Below are 17,038 nucleotides of genomic sequence, written 5' to 3'. Positions count from 1 at the left end.
ACATGAGGAATAGATCTCAGTAATGATAACAAAAGGTCATGGTTCCATGTTGCTGTCAATTTTACTGTCTCTTTAAGCATTTCATCATAACTAGTAAGTTAGTTTGGCATATGTTCTCAGAGAGCAGTAGAAATTCTGGGAATTCACAAAAAGTACCACATCATTCTGCTACTAGACCAGAAATCAGTTGTATTATAGAAAACACGGTGAGCACCAGTGCCTCTCTATTACTCGACAGAGAACAACAGCTGCACAAGTCAGCGTCAATAAGGGTGTTGCTGTTCTAACACCTACCCCATCCGATGTGCATCTCAGTTATATATTAGAGCACAAAGGAAGAGTAGATCACCATAGAAAAGGCCAATGAATTAAAAACTACCAGATAATTTAGGAACAGCCTTAATTAAAAATGAAGTTTAATTTTTATTTATTTAATAGAAAGACATTTTTAAAATAAATATTTATGTGTATCCCATCTGTACATATTTCCCTTTAGTTCTGAAGTTAAAGAAGCCCTTATTATATTTAGAGCTCAGATATGGTTGAATTTTTGATATATTATTTGAAAAGGATTTACATTTAAATGTGAGCACTGTACAGTTGACTGATAATTATACAAATTGCAAGATATTTTAGGACCAAATTAACCTGTTATATTTATGCACTCAGTTACTACTAAATAAGCAAACAAGACCTTCTGTTAGTTGGGGAAATTATTACCAAATTGAAAAAAAAAAAAGTCATCTTTCCAATGGCAGCTTCTTAAAGTTGTCACAGGTTTTTGACTGTTTAGATTAAAAGAATTATTCAAGTTCCTAGACTCCTTTGTGTTGAGCAACATTATTACCTAAGACATACCTGTGTTCTGGCTTCATTTCAGGATAGAACTTCCACTTCACACAAACCCTAACAAAACTAAGAGTTTCAGGAAATCTTTCACTAACTTTGTGCACAAAGTCTCTCACATGCAAGGTGTTCTGCGAGCTTCCTCCACAAGGATAATGGCTATTCAAATACTGCTGTACACACAGGATCTTCTAAGCAGTTTCTCTTCCAATGGGATTGCTACAATCACCCTATGCTAAGCCCAGGAAAAGGCATATCTTTGCAGATATTTAAACCTAGTAAAAAAGACATCCAGGCCTTCAAAAATGCATCTTGCACATCTAGTGAAATTACAAAAGGAAGAAGATACAACTCTCTCTGTTCCCACCTCCCAGTTTCATTAGTACAACTGCTCCACTGCCTCACTTTTGCTTCTTAAACTCTTCTCTTCAAGCAAACACAGAAAACTGCAGCAAGGCAAAAATACTAACTTTCAGCATCACAAAATGGTCTTCTTGTTAAGCACCGTGTCTACATATTATGAAATCAAGAACAGAATATCCTCAGTTTAAGAAAGGTTGCTGAAGTTATCCTAAAAACTGTCCTCGTGACTAATTCTCAGCATATAAAGTGATAACTCCAAATACTAAGATTTGAACACAGAAATTAATTTTCCCCTTAAGTTGCAAAATAGCTTACCATTAGATGATGTATTCTAAGACAGATGGCAGACATTCTGACATTCTGATAAACCAATGTCTTTGTTTAATGTGAATTTTCAATTTTTAATCATTAGCTTGTTATTTGTTGAGCCCTTCAGTATTTTAAAAAATAAATTTAAGTGTTTGGGGTTTTTAATGTCATGAGACTAAGATTATTCACCCCCCTCTCTGCCCATTTATGAACTGTTTGGGTCACCTATGAACAAACCAAGTACTGACACTAATTTTAGAACAAATATTCTTTGATCATATTTATCTTCAAATTGGTTCAAAGGACTCCATTAAAAAGAAAAACACACACAAAAAGCGCAACGTGTTATAACGTGCCCAGAGAGATATATAGAGGAAATGCAAATAAGGTAAACTCTTCTGTTTTCTTTTAAAGTAAATTGAATATTTAGTTTGGTTTTATGTTTGGTATGACTCTCCAGAGATAATCCCCTTTCTACTTCCCTACCTGTTAGTGGTATGGTATACAGCTTTTTATTTTTCCTATACTTATTAGTAATTTTAGTATTGAAAGCAGGTATTTGTTGCTTAACTTCAAACACACCTTCCTTTCTAAAGCACATGATGTAGTCATAGCTGATCTAATTTCAAAAGGACTACAGAAACATTAACGTATTGATCATTGTGCTTTTCCTTCTAAATACCTATAGCATAACTTTTTATATCTTGCAGGAAATTGAGTATTTTTCTAGTTAGTTTTCACAAGAAACCATCACTTAAATTAGTAGATAGAGTACTTAGACGTTAGAATATTTTATTACAAAAAAGAAAAAAAAAGAACACTATTAAAAGGTTGTAACTGCAGACTGATTTATAACTTCTCTCTGAATAACACTTCCTCTACTGACTTTTGCAATTTCCGTAATTTCCTTGTGCAGAAATAAACAAAAGCACACAGTTTCAACAAAAGACTGATCAATAAAGCATGAAACCACAAACAACAGACAACTACATTCAGGAACAACCATGAGCTTATGAACAGCAGATAAAAAACTCTGTGTGTCAGTAGGAAGTCTTAAGTCACTGTAAGATTTGAAATACTGATTCCAGCAGATTTGATGACCTACTATAGTCTTGCACTTCTTTGATGCAAAAAGGCAGAAACTGGCAATTTAATACTTGTAATAATAGATCTGGAATCAGACCTCAAATATATTCTTAAGTAAATTCTGCAGATTAAGTTGATTCAAACTCTTACTTTGAATGTTCAGTACTATTTTCTTTAAAAATACAAATGATAGATTTCAGAATGTTGTCAACACTGACATTCTAAATCAATCATTTCAGTTCAACATATTTCTCCATAATCAAGTTAGAAAATGATTAATTGAACATTTAGAAGTAAGCATCAAAAAGTCTAGGGTTACCTTCAGTTGATTATTGAATATATCAATTTCCTGAAGTTTAGATCTGGTTTCTTTTTCTACTTCATCTAGCTGGTCTCGAAGCTGTTGACGGGCTAGCTCCTTGGCTTCTAAGGCTCTTTTGATAGTAAGAAGAGAATCTCCTGTTTTTAAACATATTGTGAAATAAATATTTTCTTACATGGAGAATTTTATGTCACAGAAAGCAACATTTTTCAAAACACATCTTGAAACATACCAAAATATTACAGAGTACGCTGTGCATTGCATCATCATGGCTTTTACTAACTGGTTTATACACACACAAAAATACACTTACTATGCAAACTGTTCTGTTGAACTTGCTTTAGCTGATCATTAAGCAATTGCTTTTCTGGAATTAATCTTCCAAGCATCTGCTGAGATTCCTGAGTAGACGACAAGGAGAGAGAAAACAAGACGAGAAAAAGACAGAAAAGGTGAGTGATAGATGATGACCTTAGCCATAAGACCTCTCATTTTCATTTCTTCTGAAATGATTCTTTACTTTTCCACAAAGTAAACCATTTATTATTGCTATGACAGAAGCACTGCCTGTGTGGTACCACCACTCAGAAATAGTTCTCTGCCAGTTTGTCCTAGCTTGTTCTTTGTTGGGTTTGTTTTTTTTTTTGGATACAAAAAAGTAAGCATATCAAATATAAGCTTCTTAGTTGTGAATCTATTTCCATTAAATATGCAAATTGGCTTGGAATTAATTGAAATTCAGGACATAAAAAGACAAACATAGATTTCAAGATATGTTAAAACAAGCACTTATTAACAGTTTATTTCTCACTTAAATAAACATTCAACTAAGGAATAAAAAAACAAATATTTTCAGTTTATTTAAAGAAAAGAAAATAAAGGTTCTCACTTTAAAGGAATACATTATGGACAAAAACAATGTGACACAAACTCTGTTAGATGAGAACATGTGATTCCTAGATCTCTATATTTAGTACTCCTGAAAGAGGATTATGTCTTCTCTCAATTTCAACAAACATTCATACAATTTTGCACTGATAAATTACAGGAGACACTGCAGATGAGAAATTCCTCCTTTGGTGGATCATTTATAATCTCTGCTCTTTCTGGAGAATGAAGTGCTACTTCATATACCTTTCAGTAGCCTTGGCCTCCAACTTCAAGTTGTCAAAACAAATTCTAGAAGCATGATGTGAAACAGCTTATTTTATAAAGCTGTCTGAGTGTCAATATCTCGTTTTTCAGACAAACTAAGTAATTTATTTCAGCTGCTACCCTGAATTGCAGGCTTCTGAGGAACATCTGAGAATTTCAATTTGTCACAAAGGACTGTAAATGAAATAATACAATCCTAAGAGCAAATGTCACCTAACCACTCAATACCAGAGTGAGTCCCATGAAAAGCTTTTAATTTTTCTTACAAGAGCACAAGCTTGACTGTAGTGACATGACTTCATAGTTGTCCTACTTTACTCTTGGTAGTCTGACTGAGCCTCCCATTTGTGGCTCATATCTTATGCTTATGCAATGACCACAGACAACTGTAATCTCTTTACGTTCCAGAAGACATACTTAGCACAGCAAAGTCAAGGACTTTATAAACTCATTAAGTATAAAAATTAAGATAAGCTATACATTTTACTATTAGGAGTTACATGTATCCTTCACTGTTCAGGTGTACTGCCTATAGCATGAGTAGATCATTCTCAGTTCCTCAAGGATATCATGGACAGATACTCCTGTTACGGCCCTATTACTCCCTACCTAGTAACAAAAGGGAAACAGCAATATATAATGTAGAATTTTCCAAATCATCTGCCTGAGGAGGCCTGCCTCATTCCCAACAAACCACCAATACAAACAAACAGAAAAAAGTTCCCATTCATCTAATGAGGGAAAATTCTTCTAACCCTGTGCCCTGAGCAAAAGGGCATATGAGAAAGTGAGATACCACTAATTCATTGTAAGTCTCTACCACATACCCTGCTCCTAGTGATTCTGAGGAAAGCCAAGTTACTTGGGAGCCAAATTGTTCATCAAGGAGGCAATAAACTCTCCAGGTAACTAGCAGAAGCCCTGCAGACAGTATAAACATGGTTCAGACACATACAGTTAAGGTGTTTGGAAGGCAGGATCCTTCCAGACACACCTGGAAATACCACTCTACCAGATAGCACAGATTCACATAACTAACACAAATTTTCATCGCCCAGTATAAATTGTTATACAATTTCTTCCAAAATTTTAATTAAACTCCGTCTTGAAACTAATTAATAGGTTAAAGAATAATTACTTATTTTAATTAACTCGCTTTCCATATCAAGCATCAAATGTATTAAACTAAAATATTTCCAGGTAAAGATATAATATCTTACAAAGAGAATTGATTATATTGACTCTTCATCTATTGGAGAGTTTAAAGGATCAAAATCGCCTTTTAAAAAAGTCACATACTGTTTTACTCTTTCCTCTACAAATCAGATAGTAAAATTTACAGGATATTTGAGATACTCATCTTTTTTTTCCAGGAAAAAGCTATTCCCTCTTTTAGGTTCTCCTCAGATAAAATTTTTACTTTACTTTTAGTTAGTTTTCTACTAACTAGTAGAACTTCTTTCTAGGATCGTAATTTTGGTAAACCACCCAAACAAAACTAGCTGAAATATTAGGGGAGAGATCAATGATAAATAAAAAAACAAAACCCCTCAAACCAAAAATCCAACAAAACAACCACCAAGAACAGCAAGTGTAATTTTCATTACAGGACTGCTATCACAGTCATTGTGAATGAAGCAATTTAGAAAGCAAATAGTTAGAAGTGCATTAACTAATCATAGCCAGCTTTTTGGCTCTCTGAGTCACTACTGGTGAATGTGACTTAACTGTCTACACTTCACTAAATGCTGTTTGACTTTGTTTCTTCTTGCCAATCACGAGCATTTCATTAAAGAGAGAAGAGTGATTTTAAGCTAACTATCGCAGTTCTTAATGTCACAAGCTTCCCATAGTAGCATTCCTTGTTCATATCAAGTGGACAAAAACACTGTGCAAGAATATGATCCCTAAATTACACTCTTCATAACAAGCTGCTGCCAAAAAAAAAGACAACTTTCTGTTGGCAGGTGTAACAGTGCACACAAAACTTTAAAAAAATGAAATGTGTTTTATGAAATAAGAAAAATAGTCCAAAAATACACATGCTTAAAACAAACAAACAAACAAAATGAACTTTTCAAGTGCTGTTTTTGTTCAAATGAATATACTATATTAATTACATTTAGAAAGTTGAAATGGAACAGTAGGATTAGGTTTTAAAGATAGGTTTTACCTTTAAGCCCCCATAACACAAGTGCAAGATCCAATTTGAATTGGTAGAGAAGCACAGAGATCCCCTATTACTGGCCAAGAATTAACTTCAAGCAACATAAAATATTTAATAAACAAAAAAATCCCTAAATGAAATACTACAGCTTATCTAGAAAGCTTTACAAAGTGCATAGAACACTTTCACTCAAAGCAGACATTAGATCAGTCCCATCTTCAGTTTGACAGAGAATTTTAGATAGAGAAGCAGGAAAGAAGAATGCTAGGATTAGGCCAAGAACTAACTGGTTTAACTGGTAACTTCAGTTTTGAAAGTTCATTATCTTATAATAAAAAATAAAAGGATCATCAAGTCACTTTACTGAGGTAATTTCTTTCAGCACAGAAATGGAAGTTACTGCAATAAAAATATGTCACAAAAACTGATTCTCCTTGTCCCCAAAACCATTTAGCATCTTCAGCTAAACAATTTATTTACTACTCTGCACAAGAGGATTCCATGAGGAAGAAGTGGTAATCACAGCTATACCCTCAAGTGTAGGAAGTAGTTCTTACAACACTGAAGAACAGTACAGAAACTTTAAGTGACAAAGTATCTACAGCAATTGCTCACATAGAAGAAACAACATACATTTTGTGTCAAGTTTGCTTAGGATATCGATGCAGTTAAAGAGGTCAAATCACAAGGCAAAGAACAAAATCAGAGAACATTTCCTCACCTGTAGCTGCTGTTGCAGATGGGTAATTTCTGCAATTCTCAGTTCTCTAGATTTATTTGTACTCTCAATTTCTTGTCTTTGGGTAGACAGCCGACATCGGATATCCTGAAGCTTTCCCTCCAATTGATTTTTTTTATCATTCTTTAGACAAAAAGACAAAGATTTGTTTGTTTTACCAGAATGGTTTGTCACAGAAATCAAGATCTAAAAAGTACTTTTATTCCATAATCAAAAGTTGAAATTATAGAAAACAAATAGGACCTTATCACAGGCATTACCATGCTCATGTGTTTTATCCACAATACTTACTAGGGCTTCCAGCTCAAATTCTAAGGTCTTCTTCTTTGCTTTTAGAACAACTATGTCCTCTTGTTCTTTGTTTCTTTGATTTAGCAGTTCTTGCCGACGATTACGTTCCCACTCAAGTTGCCTTTGCCTCTCAAGTTCCCGTTTTGCAGCCTTTAGCATTTAACCAAAAAATAAAACAACAACAAAAAAGATATGAAAGATCTATTTTGAGAAACTATTCTAACCACCAATATCCATAATGTGTGATTAAAACATTAATATAAACATACTGTTAAATTGTGGAATAAGCATGTACCTCCATTTAAGTATATAAATTGCTCAATTGTTTAAGTGCTCACTTGAAAGCACTATTGCTTCACTGTATAGTGGATATGCAACTAAACAGAATACCATTCCATTTTAGTAAGTTTCCCAAGATCCAATTTTCTGATTTAATAAGTTGCTTCACATTAAAACTTCAAGAATCCTCCAAACTAACATCAAATCTCTCTCCAACATTAGGCATTCTCAAGCTTTGCAAAGAAGTCAAATGCTACTGCATTGAATGTATTATTTGGCAATGCAAGAACTTAATAGTTTTTGTTAAGCTAACCAGCATGTGTTTTCTTTAACAAATTAATTCAGTGCAGGAAAACCATGAATGCCACCAATGCCCACAAGTTTTCATCATTAATTCATGCATCTCTTTACATCTAAGAAACTAATAATTATTTTTAAAGAAATCAGAGCACACTGTCCTAGACCCAATGTCTGATCAATTCATTTCACTTGAAAAATTAAGAGAGAGACGACTATTTCCTCACCTTCAAAAACCCCAAAATCTAAGTTCATTGCTTATACATTTACTTACTAAAAATAAAGATGACAAAATATTTAGCATACACATTCTATTCTGTTCTAAACAAACCCAGATCTCAATGACTTAGCCACCTTCCTTTTATCCAATTGGTTACCTCTCTTCTTTCTATTTCTTTCCTCCTTTCCTCTTCTCTCTGCCGTTCCAATTCCCGTTGTTTTTCCAACTGTTTCTCTAGCTCCAGTTGTCTTTTCCGTTCTTGCTCCTGCCGCTCACGTTCTTTCCTTTCCTGCTCTGCCCGTTCCAGCTGTGCTAGACGCTCTTGTTCTTTGCGTTGCTGTTCCAGGAGAGCCTGCCTCCGTTTTTCAAGTTCTAGATTGCCACGTTCAAAGTTCTCGCGTTTTTTATCTTCAAATGTAACTTTAGTGTGTAGAAACATGGGGCAAAGGAGAATTAAACTTTGCTAGTGACTTAAAAAAAAACACTTCCATTTATGCTGAATCAAAGTGATACAATCTTTCAACAGGACTAGAAAGAGCTCTCAACTACTGATAATATAGCTCTATGGGTAATTCAGGTTTTATCATTAGAATTTATATTGTAGTTTTCCTTAAACCTACATGCTAGGGAAACTAAGGTGTGAATTTCAGTTCCCATTCCTCAGTGTGCTGGAGTTCCTCCACACATTTCATAATAGTAAGAGCACAAGAACCATCACTTTGATTACTACAAGTAAGGAACAGAGTTGAGCTGAAGATATTATCAAAAAGCCATTATGCAAATGACCAGAACTTATTTAAAGTTGATATTCTCATAAGATCACTCATTACTGCCAGGAAAAGAAATAGCTTACTTAAGTTCTTGACCAGAACTCAGAAAGACTAGATTCCTGCAGATTCACACCCTCATCTCTTGTTGTCCTAAAACAACACCCTCAGTTCCAGCACAGGTTCCCTGACATTCTTCTGCAATGAGGCATTATCCCTATTCAATGCTCCAGACCTCTCTCACACAGTTCCTCCAAATTATTCCCTCCAAATCACCTTCAGTTTCTTTTCCTACCCTCTATGTCCCATTCCCATACCCCATATTCTGAATTTCTCTTCCCTCATGCCCAACATGTACCTTTTTGGCATGCAAGTCAAATCAAGAGACAGTACATGTTCACTTCAAAGTGTGCATGCACCAAGTGTTTGACATGTTGGGATGACATCTGCCCAACCGGTTGAATGTTTATCTTTTCTTAAGTTAATAAGTCTTTCTTACTGCCAATCACAAATTTTCACAGAAGAAGAAATTTAATCACTTCAATGTTTTAAATTAGCCACTAGATTCAAAGAATATTAAAATAAAGACTGATAAGATAGAGAATAACCCCCATCAATTTAGGAAACCAAGCAAAAAGAAAAAAACATATATTTATATTTATATTAAGCAAGTCATTTAAAAAGAAAAGGACAGAACGCTTGCCAGCAGCATCAGCATTGCTTAAGCATTGTCTTAAAGGCTCAAAGAAAGCATATACCACCAAGATGAAAAACCAAGCTCTAAAAAGACTGCCCAATAAGAAAGTATGATTATTCAACAAAATCAAGGTAGCTACTAGAGGTAACAAAGTATGAAAACAGATGAGACCAACTTCTAGCAAATTAAATGAAATGAGTAGCTATTGGCTTGTGTTACTATGTTTACGAGATAGCTTCTAAAGGTTCATAAAAAACAGCAATAAAACTTTTTCAAATGTCTCCAGAAAAAAAAAAAAAGTCAGATTTAGCAAAACCAATGAAAGATCAAGAAGTCATTCACTATATGAGTGATCTTTATAGTGGAAAATCTACACATCAAATGCAATGAAAGGTTTATACAGTCTAGTTATTCTCAAACTGGAAACAAATGGCTTTAGAACAAAAATAAAACCAAGAAAATAAAGAGTAACAGGTTGCCAAGCCCAGACAATACTAATCCATAGTTCATATACAAAATTCATGAACTACAACAGGTGGCCCTGCTTGAGCAGGGGGTTGGACCAGATGACCTACAGAGGTCCCTTCACACCTCAACCATTCTGTGATCCTGTAATACTAGCTCGGCTGTGCAATCCATCCTTTAATCAGCCTCAAGGCTGTAAGTCTAGAAGATGAAAAATGCAACACCAGTCACTAAGAAAAGACAGTATAATGATCCTGAAAGCTATAATCCAGTCAGTCCAATCCCATGCTGGGCAAAGTAGCGGAGGCTACAATACACAAAGAGTTAGTATGCATGACTACACATGACACCATGTGGAAGAGCCAATGCAGGAAAGAGCTGCCTCTCAAATATAGTACAGGGCTGGGATCTTTCCCCACCCAATTTTATCAATAAGAAAGTTGACAAAGCAGATGAGGTCAATAAAAGAATACCTGTGTGTTTTTGAAGTCTAATAAAGAAAATAAGCCAAGAGCAGCGGTTGACCCTCCTGGCATTACCAACTGCACCCCAAAATCCTGTAATTCCAGGGGCACAAGACTTACACCTCAAAATGTGTAAGAGAGTCGTATCTCACCTGTGACCAAACACATCATTGTGAGACCTCTGTGAGGTCTGCTTCAGCAGCCCCTGCTATCTCACTTCATCCTTCTACAGCCAGGAATTACTCAGCAGACTGCCAGCAGCAGTTAGTTATAAAATACAAACCAAAGGCAAGGGTTGGAAAGAGACAGAAGGTCCTTGGGAATTAAAAAACAGTTAAAAGATCGGAATTAAGGGGTGAAATAAATTACCAGCTTCAACAATGACAGAAAGATTCTTGGTAGCCTCCTTCAAAGATCTCTACTAGCAATTGTGCTGTTCAGTGTGCAACAATGGTCTGGAAGAGATTGAAAAGTAACAAGACAGCTTCTGAAGATGAGGCCAGATATTCAAGGTATTAAAATAAAAACCTGACTGTGAAGAGCTTTGGAAGAATCTCACAAAACTGAGTGATCTGGCAATGAAGAAGCAGAGGAAATTCAAAGATTAATGAATACAGAGCAGCACATTTGGGGAATGAAAATAATCCTAACTAAACACACATGGTTATGTACTCTCAAAGCAGTTAATATTGTGGAAGGATGTTGGCATTACAGTGGACAGTCTTCTGAAAACATCAACTAAGATCCAAGCTGTGATCAAAGAGGCAAAACAGTGTTAGGAATCAATAAAATAAACCAGAAAAAGAGTTTAGAACAAAACAGAAAAGCATTATTATGGCACTGTATAAATCTATCATACTGCTACATCTTCCACTGTGTCATTCCACTGTATTTATCAATGAATAGAATAGAATAGAATAGAATAGAATAGAATAGAATAGAATAGAATAGAACAGAACAGAACAGAACAGAACAGAAAAGAATAGAAGAAAGAACGACGTGTGAGAGGGCGGTCAGAAGTGTAATGAAGTTTCCATTTAGCATCCAAGAGTCTTTATACTTATTTTATTTTACTTTTTAAACAGAGCTGCTAAAGCTTGTATAAAAATGGCACATTGTTACACAGACTGCAGTGAAACAAGCCTCTGCATATATATATAAGACAAACTATACTACACCTAAGTCAGAAGATGGAGGTAGTAAAAAGTTTTCATCACAGTCCTGTAATAGGGCTGCAAAGTGCTGCCTCTATGGAGAGTACATAAAACAAGCAGCCTGAAAGCTGTCCATATCTCCATTGTCAGTAACAAAGGATCATACTGCAGTCAGGAATTCACTGGACCAAGCACTGTCTTGGTTATACCTCTGACATGTCAAAACCTGATTTGGAAAGAAAATATTCCTTAATATGTCATTATAACTTCCCAGAATATAACCTGATGATCTCTCTGATAACAGCACACAATACATCACTATTTATGCTCGCTCACCTGGTAATTTCTTTTCCAGTTGCTGCTGTTCTTCTTCTAATGCTGGTTCTTCTGGTAACCTTTGGTCTACAGATACTGAACTTACAGCAGATATGCCACTACCAGAACGTACTCTTCTGTCAATAAAAGGATAATTCTAAGTTGCTTAAAAGAACCTATACCTGCCGAATTTATGATTTAATGATGAAATCATCAATAAAATGCAATGATGTAATGTTTAGTGATATTTAATGTTCCCTCAGCGTTGTCCAGAGTACTTTATTCTGCAGTTGCCATTAAGATAACAGCACCCCCCAGAGTCCCAACAGCACACAATGGTGACCTAAGCACCCTAGTTCAAAGTTCACAGCATCATGCAGCTTACAGATGTGTTCAACTCTGTCACCAAGATTTCTTACTTGTGACTAATCTGAAGCTGGGGAAACAGTGAATTAAACTACAACAAAAGTTGCAAAGAGCGAAAGAGCTCACTATAGTCAAGCTGAAAACAAGACAGCATACAGAAGAAACAAAAAATTACAATCCTCAAGAGTATACTTAACATGAAGCTATGATTGTATGCAAACATTTGTTCCATTGCTGTAACTGTCTTCCTACCCATTTCTCCAAGAAAAAGAGAAAGAGAGAAATGGAAGTACTGACTCAGTGCTACTATTCACAGATACAACTGTTTAAAAAAACGTCAGAATTTGCCACAGTGTAAATTCAGGGCATGTTTTGAATTCTAATACATCTTATTTGCTGTACAGAAATATAAGCCTGAACTACAACTCTTTAAATTCATGTAGCCAGACTAAGTAAGTTTTGGAAGGTATGTTAGCATAAAACATTGACAAAAACTATATTCTTACAAGGACTTTTTATAACAGAGCTATTTCCAGCATCCAGCTCTCCTAATAAAACCAAAAAGTGCCCTTTATGCAGCACAAAACCAAGGAGGGTTACTTTTCAGTCTCTTGCCCTTTACACTCACAGGACAGCTTTCCCAAGTGAAACCAAAATTTAGGAGTGAGATTCCAGAATTATAACCAGTTACCTAAATGAAGGTGGAATATACTCTGGAGGCAGTACAGGTGGCAGTGGCTGACCAGACATAGCTACATCAATTAAGTGCATAGCCAGAATAAACTCTTCAGCTGTAAGTTTTCCATCTTGATCAATATCTGAAAGATTCCTTTTTAAAGGAAAGATACAAAAAATAAGTAAATTCTTAAAGATTAAAAATCACTGTTAAAAAGCACAGTTTTGGTATATTCAGTTCCAAATTAATTCATTTTTTCCATTAGTTTTTCAAACTACTTTACTTCTTTAAAACAAATAAAAGGCAAAAACCAAGTGCATCACTATTTCCCATATTTCTCTTGCATGTCTTCCTTGAAACTATCATTACAGCCATGGTTTCTACTTCTCTTGCTTTTGAGTGCTGCCTATACTATAAGCTATGTAAATAATGTTAATCAATGGAGTTTTCTTGGACACCTTGTGAACATCCACTACACAATATTGTTCAAGAAAGTGTAGAAGTTTTTGATTTGGTATACTTCTTGCATTCCTGAGCACACATTTGCATTAAAATCAAAACCAGCAATGTTTTAGCCCAGACAAGCACAAAAACATTTTATTGCCATGCATACAGAAAAAAATGATGCAGTAAGGCCACAGGATGGCCTAAAAGCAGTGCTCCAACAGGTTCATGAAATGTCCAAAAACACCTTCATATTAAGGTGCTTTTGGACAAAATTTAACAGCCTAAATATCAGCTTTTTTTCTTCAGCATGTTTCTGACTCTAATCCTAAAGGAAAATGTCTCATGATACTGTGAAAATCTAAGGTGAGCAATTGATCTATGCTTTTGATTTCTCAAGGTATAGGACTTTGCTTATGGGATTTAAATTTAGAATACTACTATAGCCCCATTTGGTCCATACCTGTGTTACTGAGCTACTCATGCTGGGTCACAGAAACAAGCTGAGGCACAGGAACAAGCTGGTAGAATGAAAATCTAGCATGCAAGGATATAATTCGGCTACTCTAACAGTATGGGTCCACGTCTTTGTCCCTGAAACAGCTGTTACAAAATAGCTGACTTGCTGAACATCGGTACTTTATCTTGTGTGCCTATGAATCAGTGAATCCACCCCTAAAACAAGGTGAGTCTACGGCCAATACAGACTGAAAAGCCTTGCCCTGGCGGTTCCACTGCCAGAGAATAAAAGTCAGGAAAGGGAACAATACCTAGGCCAACAAAGGCATAAAGCCTATTCCGTATCTCAATAGACCTGGCAGTTCTGAATGTCAAAAATTACAACAGTTATGTTTAGATCCTGGAGCATGCTGACGTCATTCCCCTGCCCACACAACCTACTTAAGCACTGGCAACAAGCACAGAATTTTCTGACTAATCATCTGCTGGATGATCAGGTTGCTATTTTTTCCTTATAGTAGCTTTGTTAGGAAACAGAGGAGAGAGTGTTTGTTTTTTAATATAACAAAAACATCAGTGCTTAGCAAAGAAAGTAAGTGCAACTTAACTACCACATTACAGTGACAACATAGTTGACATCCTCACACAACAGAAGTCAGACAGGTTATTTTGTTGACAGTGGTGTTTGAGGAAAGACTTTTAAATTATAGAGGTTAATTAGAAATAATTTGCAGAGAGAACTGGAAATTAAAAATGTACAGAAGCAGTGTGAAAGCCATTGAGAAGTCACCAAAGATAACCATAAATCAACGGTAACTAAGTACTACCAAGTAATAACGTAGAAACATTACACAGTACATAGGAAAATATGACCTCTGAAAGTATAAGGGAAAAGAGAGACTAATCCATGTGACAATAAAAGCACGATAAACTTTGGCAAAAAAGAACTTGAAAGGAAAAGAGAAGCCAAGACACATACTGCTAAAATTCATGAATTGAAGTGCATAACTCCAGATCCTTGAAAACAAGCCTTAGAAATTCATGTAAAAGGCAGATGAGCCCCAAAGAAAGTATGGTTCTGGATTAAGTTTCCTTTTGTACTACCTGTGCAAGTGTGTAACTTTCACTAGTGCTGTATCACATACACTTGAGGATGTAGAAGACGGGAGGCTGAACATTTGGTCTGCCTGAAACCCCCACAATTGAAATCCAACATATAAAACACCTATGGGTATAATGTAAAATATATTCTTTTTTGGTTTTGTGGAGTAATATTAATATAGGCATGGCAGTGCAGAGTGCAGGCTTTGTTTTATAAAGTTAAACATTCAAAAGAGCAAAATATAATGATTTATCAGTGGAGAGAGATTAAAAAGAGAGGAGAAAAAAACAAGATACACTATAGAGGTTTAAGTACAGTTTCCGGTTGGGTAGAAATCGTTAGATTTATCTTTACCATATTGTAGCCAGCTGAGCCTGGGGTAAACTTGACTGCATAAGAATAGTTCTTGCTTGTGGACCTAACAAATTAAAACAAGGATTAATAAACATATAAGCATTTTTCTCCTTTTCTTGTATTGCCATGTAGTTATTGCACAAGCAGAGGTTAGTTTTGAATAGGTACCACCAAAGAGATGTTATCATTGTGAACAGGCTATACACACTGCTATCCCTAAGCCCCTCGAAAAGAAAATACTAAAAAATAGAAAACCCTTCCATCCTCCACAACACTCACTTAAAAAAAAAAAAAAAAAAAAAAAAAAAAAAAAGCTATGAAAAGCAAAGATGTTCTCAGAACTAGTGAAACTAAGCCAGAGTGCTGTTCTATTCTATTTCTGAAACTGGATAGGAACACCCATCAGTGGATGAGTCGAACATAACAAATGGCTACAGAAGTTTTCACAAAACGCATTGTACCCTTTCCAAGAATCATTTCCCAATACAGGAAGAAAGTTAACAAAAGGATACTAAATATCAGAGATCATTAAGGAGTTGGGAAATTTGAATAGAAAAATATTGTCAGTGATAACTTGGAGAGATAAGAGTTTCTTGCCATCTAAACAGCATTTAGAATGCTATTATAATTGATCTTTTACAGTTAAAAGAGGAAACGACAATAACTGTTTCAATACCTGTTAAGTGTCCACTCATTGTTTTATCATGGCTATTGAACAGCTGTCTGTATTTCAGTCTTGATGACTGAGGTACAGCCCACTCTGCCACAGGAGGCACACTAGAATTAAAAAAGGGATAGAGGTGAGGGAAAAAAATACAATCTTAAATTTAATAGCATGAAGTGACAAGTACAACAGGATGAAGTGCTGCACAGAGATTAAGTTTTATCCAGAAATGTTTCTTTTCCAAATATTCCCTTCTATTCCTGAAACCACAACAATTTTGACTTCATATTTCAAAACATTTGTCATATCTTCGAAGCTGTTTTTTGGAAAAGATGAATGATGGGCCTAAGATTCTTGCTGGTTTTTTTTTTGTTTTTTCCTTTACTAGCAGAGAAATTAAGTAACCTAAACGGTTTAGAGGAGCTAAAAGCTTTTACCTAAACGTATGATAGGAAATGCACAGTCAGTGGAAGTAATATCTCATTTTACCCTGACTTTAACTGCTAGTCTGACAAGTCTTCATACTGAAAACCAATAAGTGTAGCTTTTCTGTCTTTAAGCACATTCAAACTTTGTACTTTTTTTTTTTAAGGAAAAAAAAAATTATACAAGCATTTCTGAAAGCATACCAAACTACAATGAAAAAATTGAACTGAACCCACCAAATCCATTTTCCCTGGTCCACTGAGCAGACAGTGGAAAATTTAATATATTAAATATATTTATTTTTAAAATAATCATACAGTTGCTAATTTTACTTATGTTTCCACACTAACAGGAGAGTGCCTGTGCAGTAGTATACAATGCAAATTATGTTTATGGAATCATATGCTTTTCTAAAAATTAAGTTTTCAAGAGCTTGCAAATTATATCAACACATACTGTAAGAGCCTATTATATTTCAATTGTTCATTACTCATCCGCATTCCCTGTAAAACCACAGTATCCTATGACATCCTGAAGTAGTATCTCAGCAGGAATTGATTTCTGCAAGTAAGTAGTATTTCAGAGAATAATTTTGTTAGAGAAGTTGTTTT

General features: G+C 35.1%; 1 protein-coding gene across 6 annotated transcripts in view; it reads right to left on the bottom strand.

Annotated features, from left to right (window-relative positions):
- Positions 1-17,038, bottom strand: part of ITSN1 (intersectin 1) — a 126,506-nt gene that overhangs the window by 61,807 nt on the left and 47,661 nt on the right. For all 6 annotated transcript variants that reach the window (XM_080560023.1, XM_080560024.1, XM_080560020.1 and 3 more), the window contains 9 exons: positions 16,014-16,114; positions 15,338-15,401; positions 12,994-13,131; positions 11,958-12,073; positions 8,232-8,494; positions 7,279-7,428; positions 6,970-7,110; positions 3,240-3,327; positions 2,924-3,063 (listed from right to left, as the gene is read on the bottom strand). In XM_080560023.1, the coding sequence (XP_080416149.1) occupies positions 2,924-3,063; positions 3,240-3,327; positions 6,970-7,110; positions 7,279-7,428; positions 8,232-8,494; positions 11,958-12,073; positions 12,994-13,131; positions 15,338-15,401; positions 16,014-16,114 (1,201 nt within the window). The remainder of the gene's footprint in view (positions 1-2,923; positions 3,064-3,239; positions 3,328-6,969; positions 7,111-7,278; positions 7,429-8,231; positions 8,495-11,957; positions 12,074-12,993; positions 13,132-15,337; positions 15,402-16,013; positions 16,115-17,038) is intronic.

The sequence above is a fragment of the Anser brachyrhynchus genome (assembly GCF_964034855.1).
Source record: "Anser brachyrhynchus genome assembly, chromosome: 1".
Taxonomy (NCBI): domain Eukaryota; kingdom Metazoa; phylum Chordata; class Aves; order Anseriformes; family Anatidae; genus Anser; species Anser brachyrhynchus.
The sequence above is the reverse complement of the archived record's forward strand: the minus strand, read 5'-3'. Positions and strand labels throughout refer to the sequence as shown.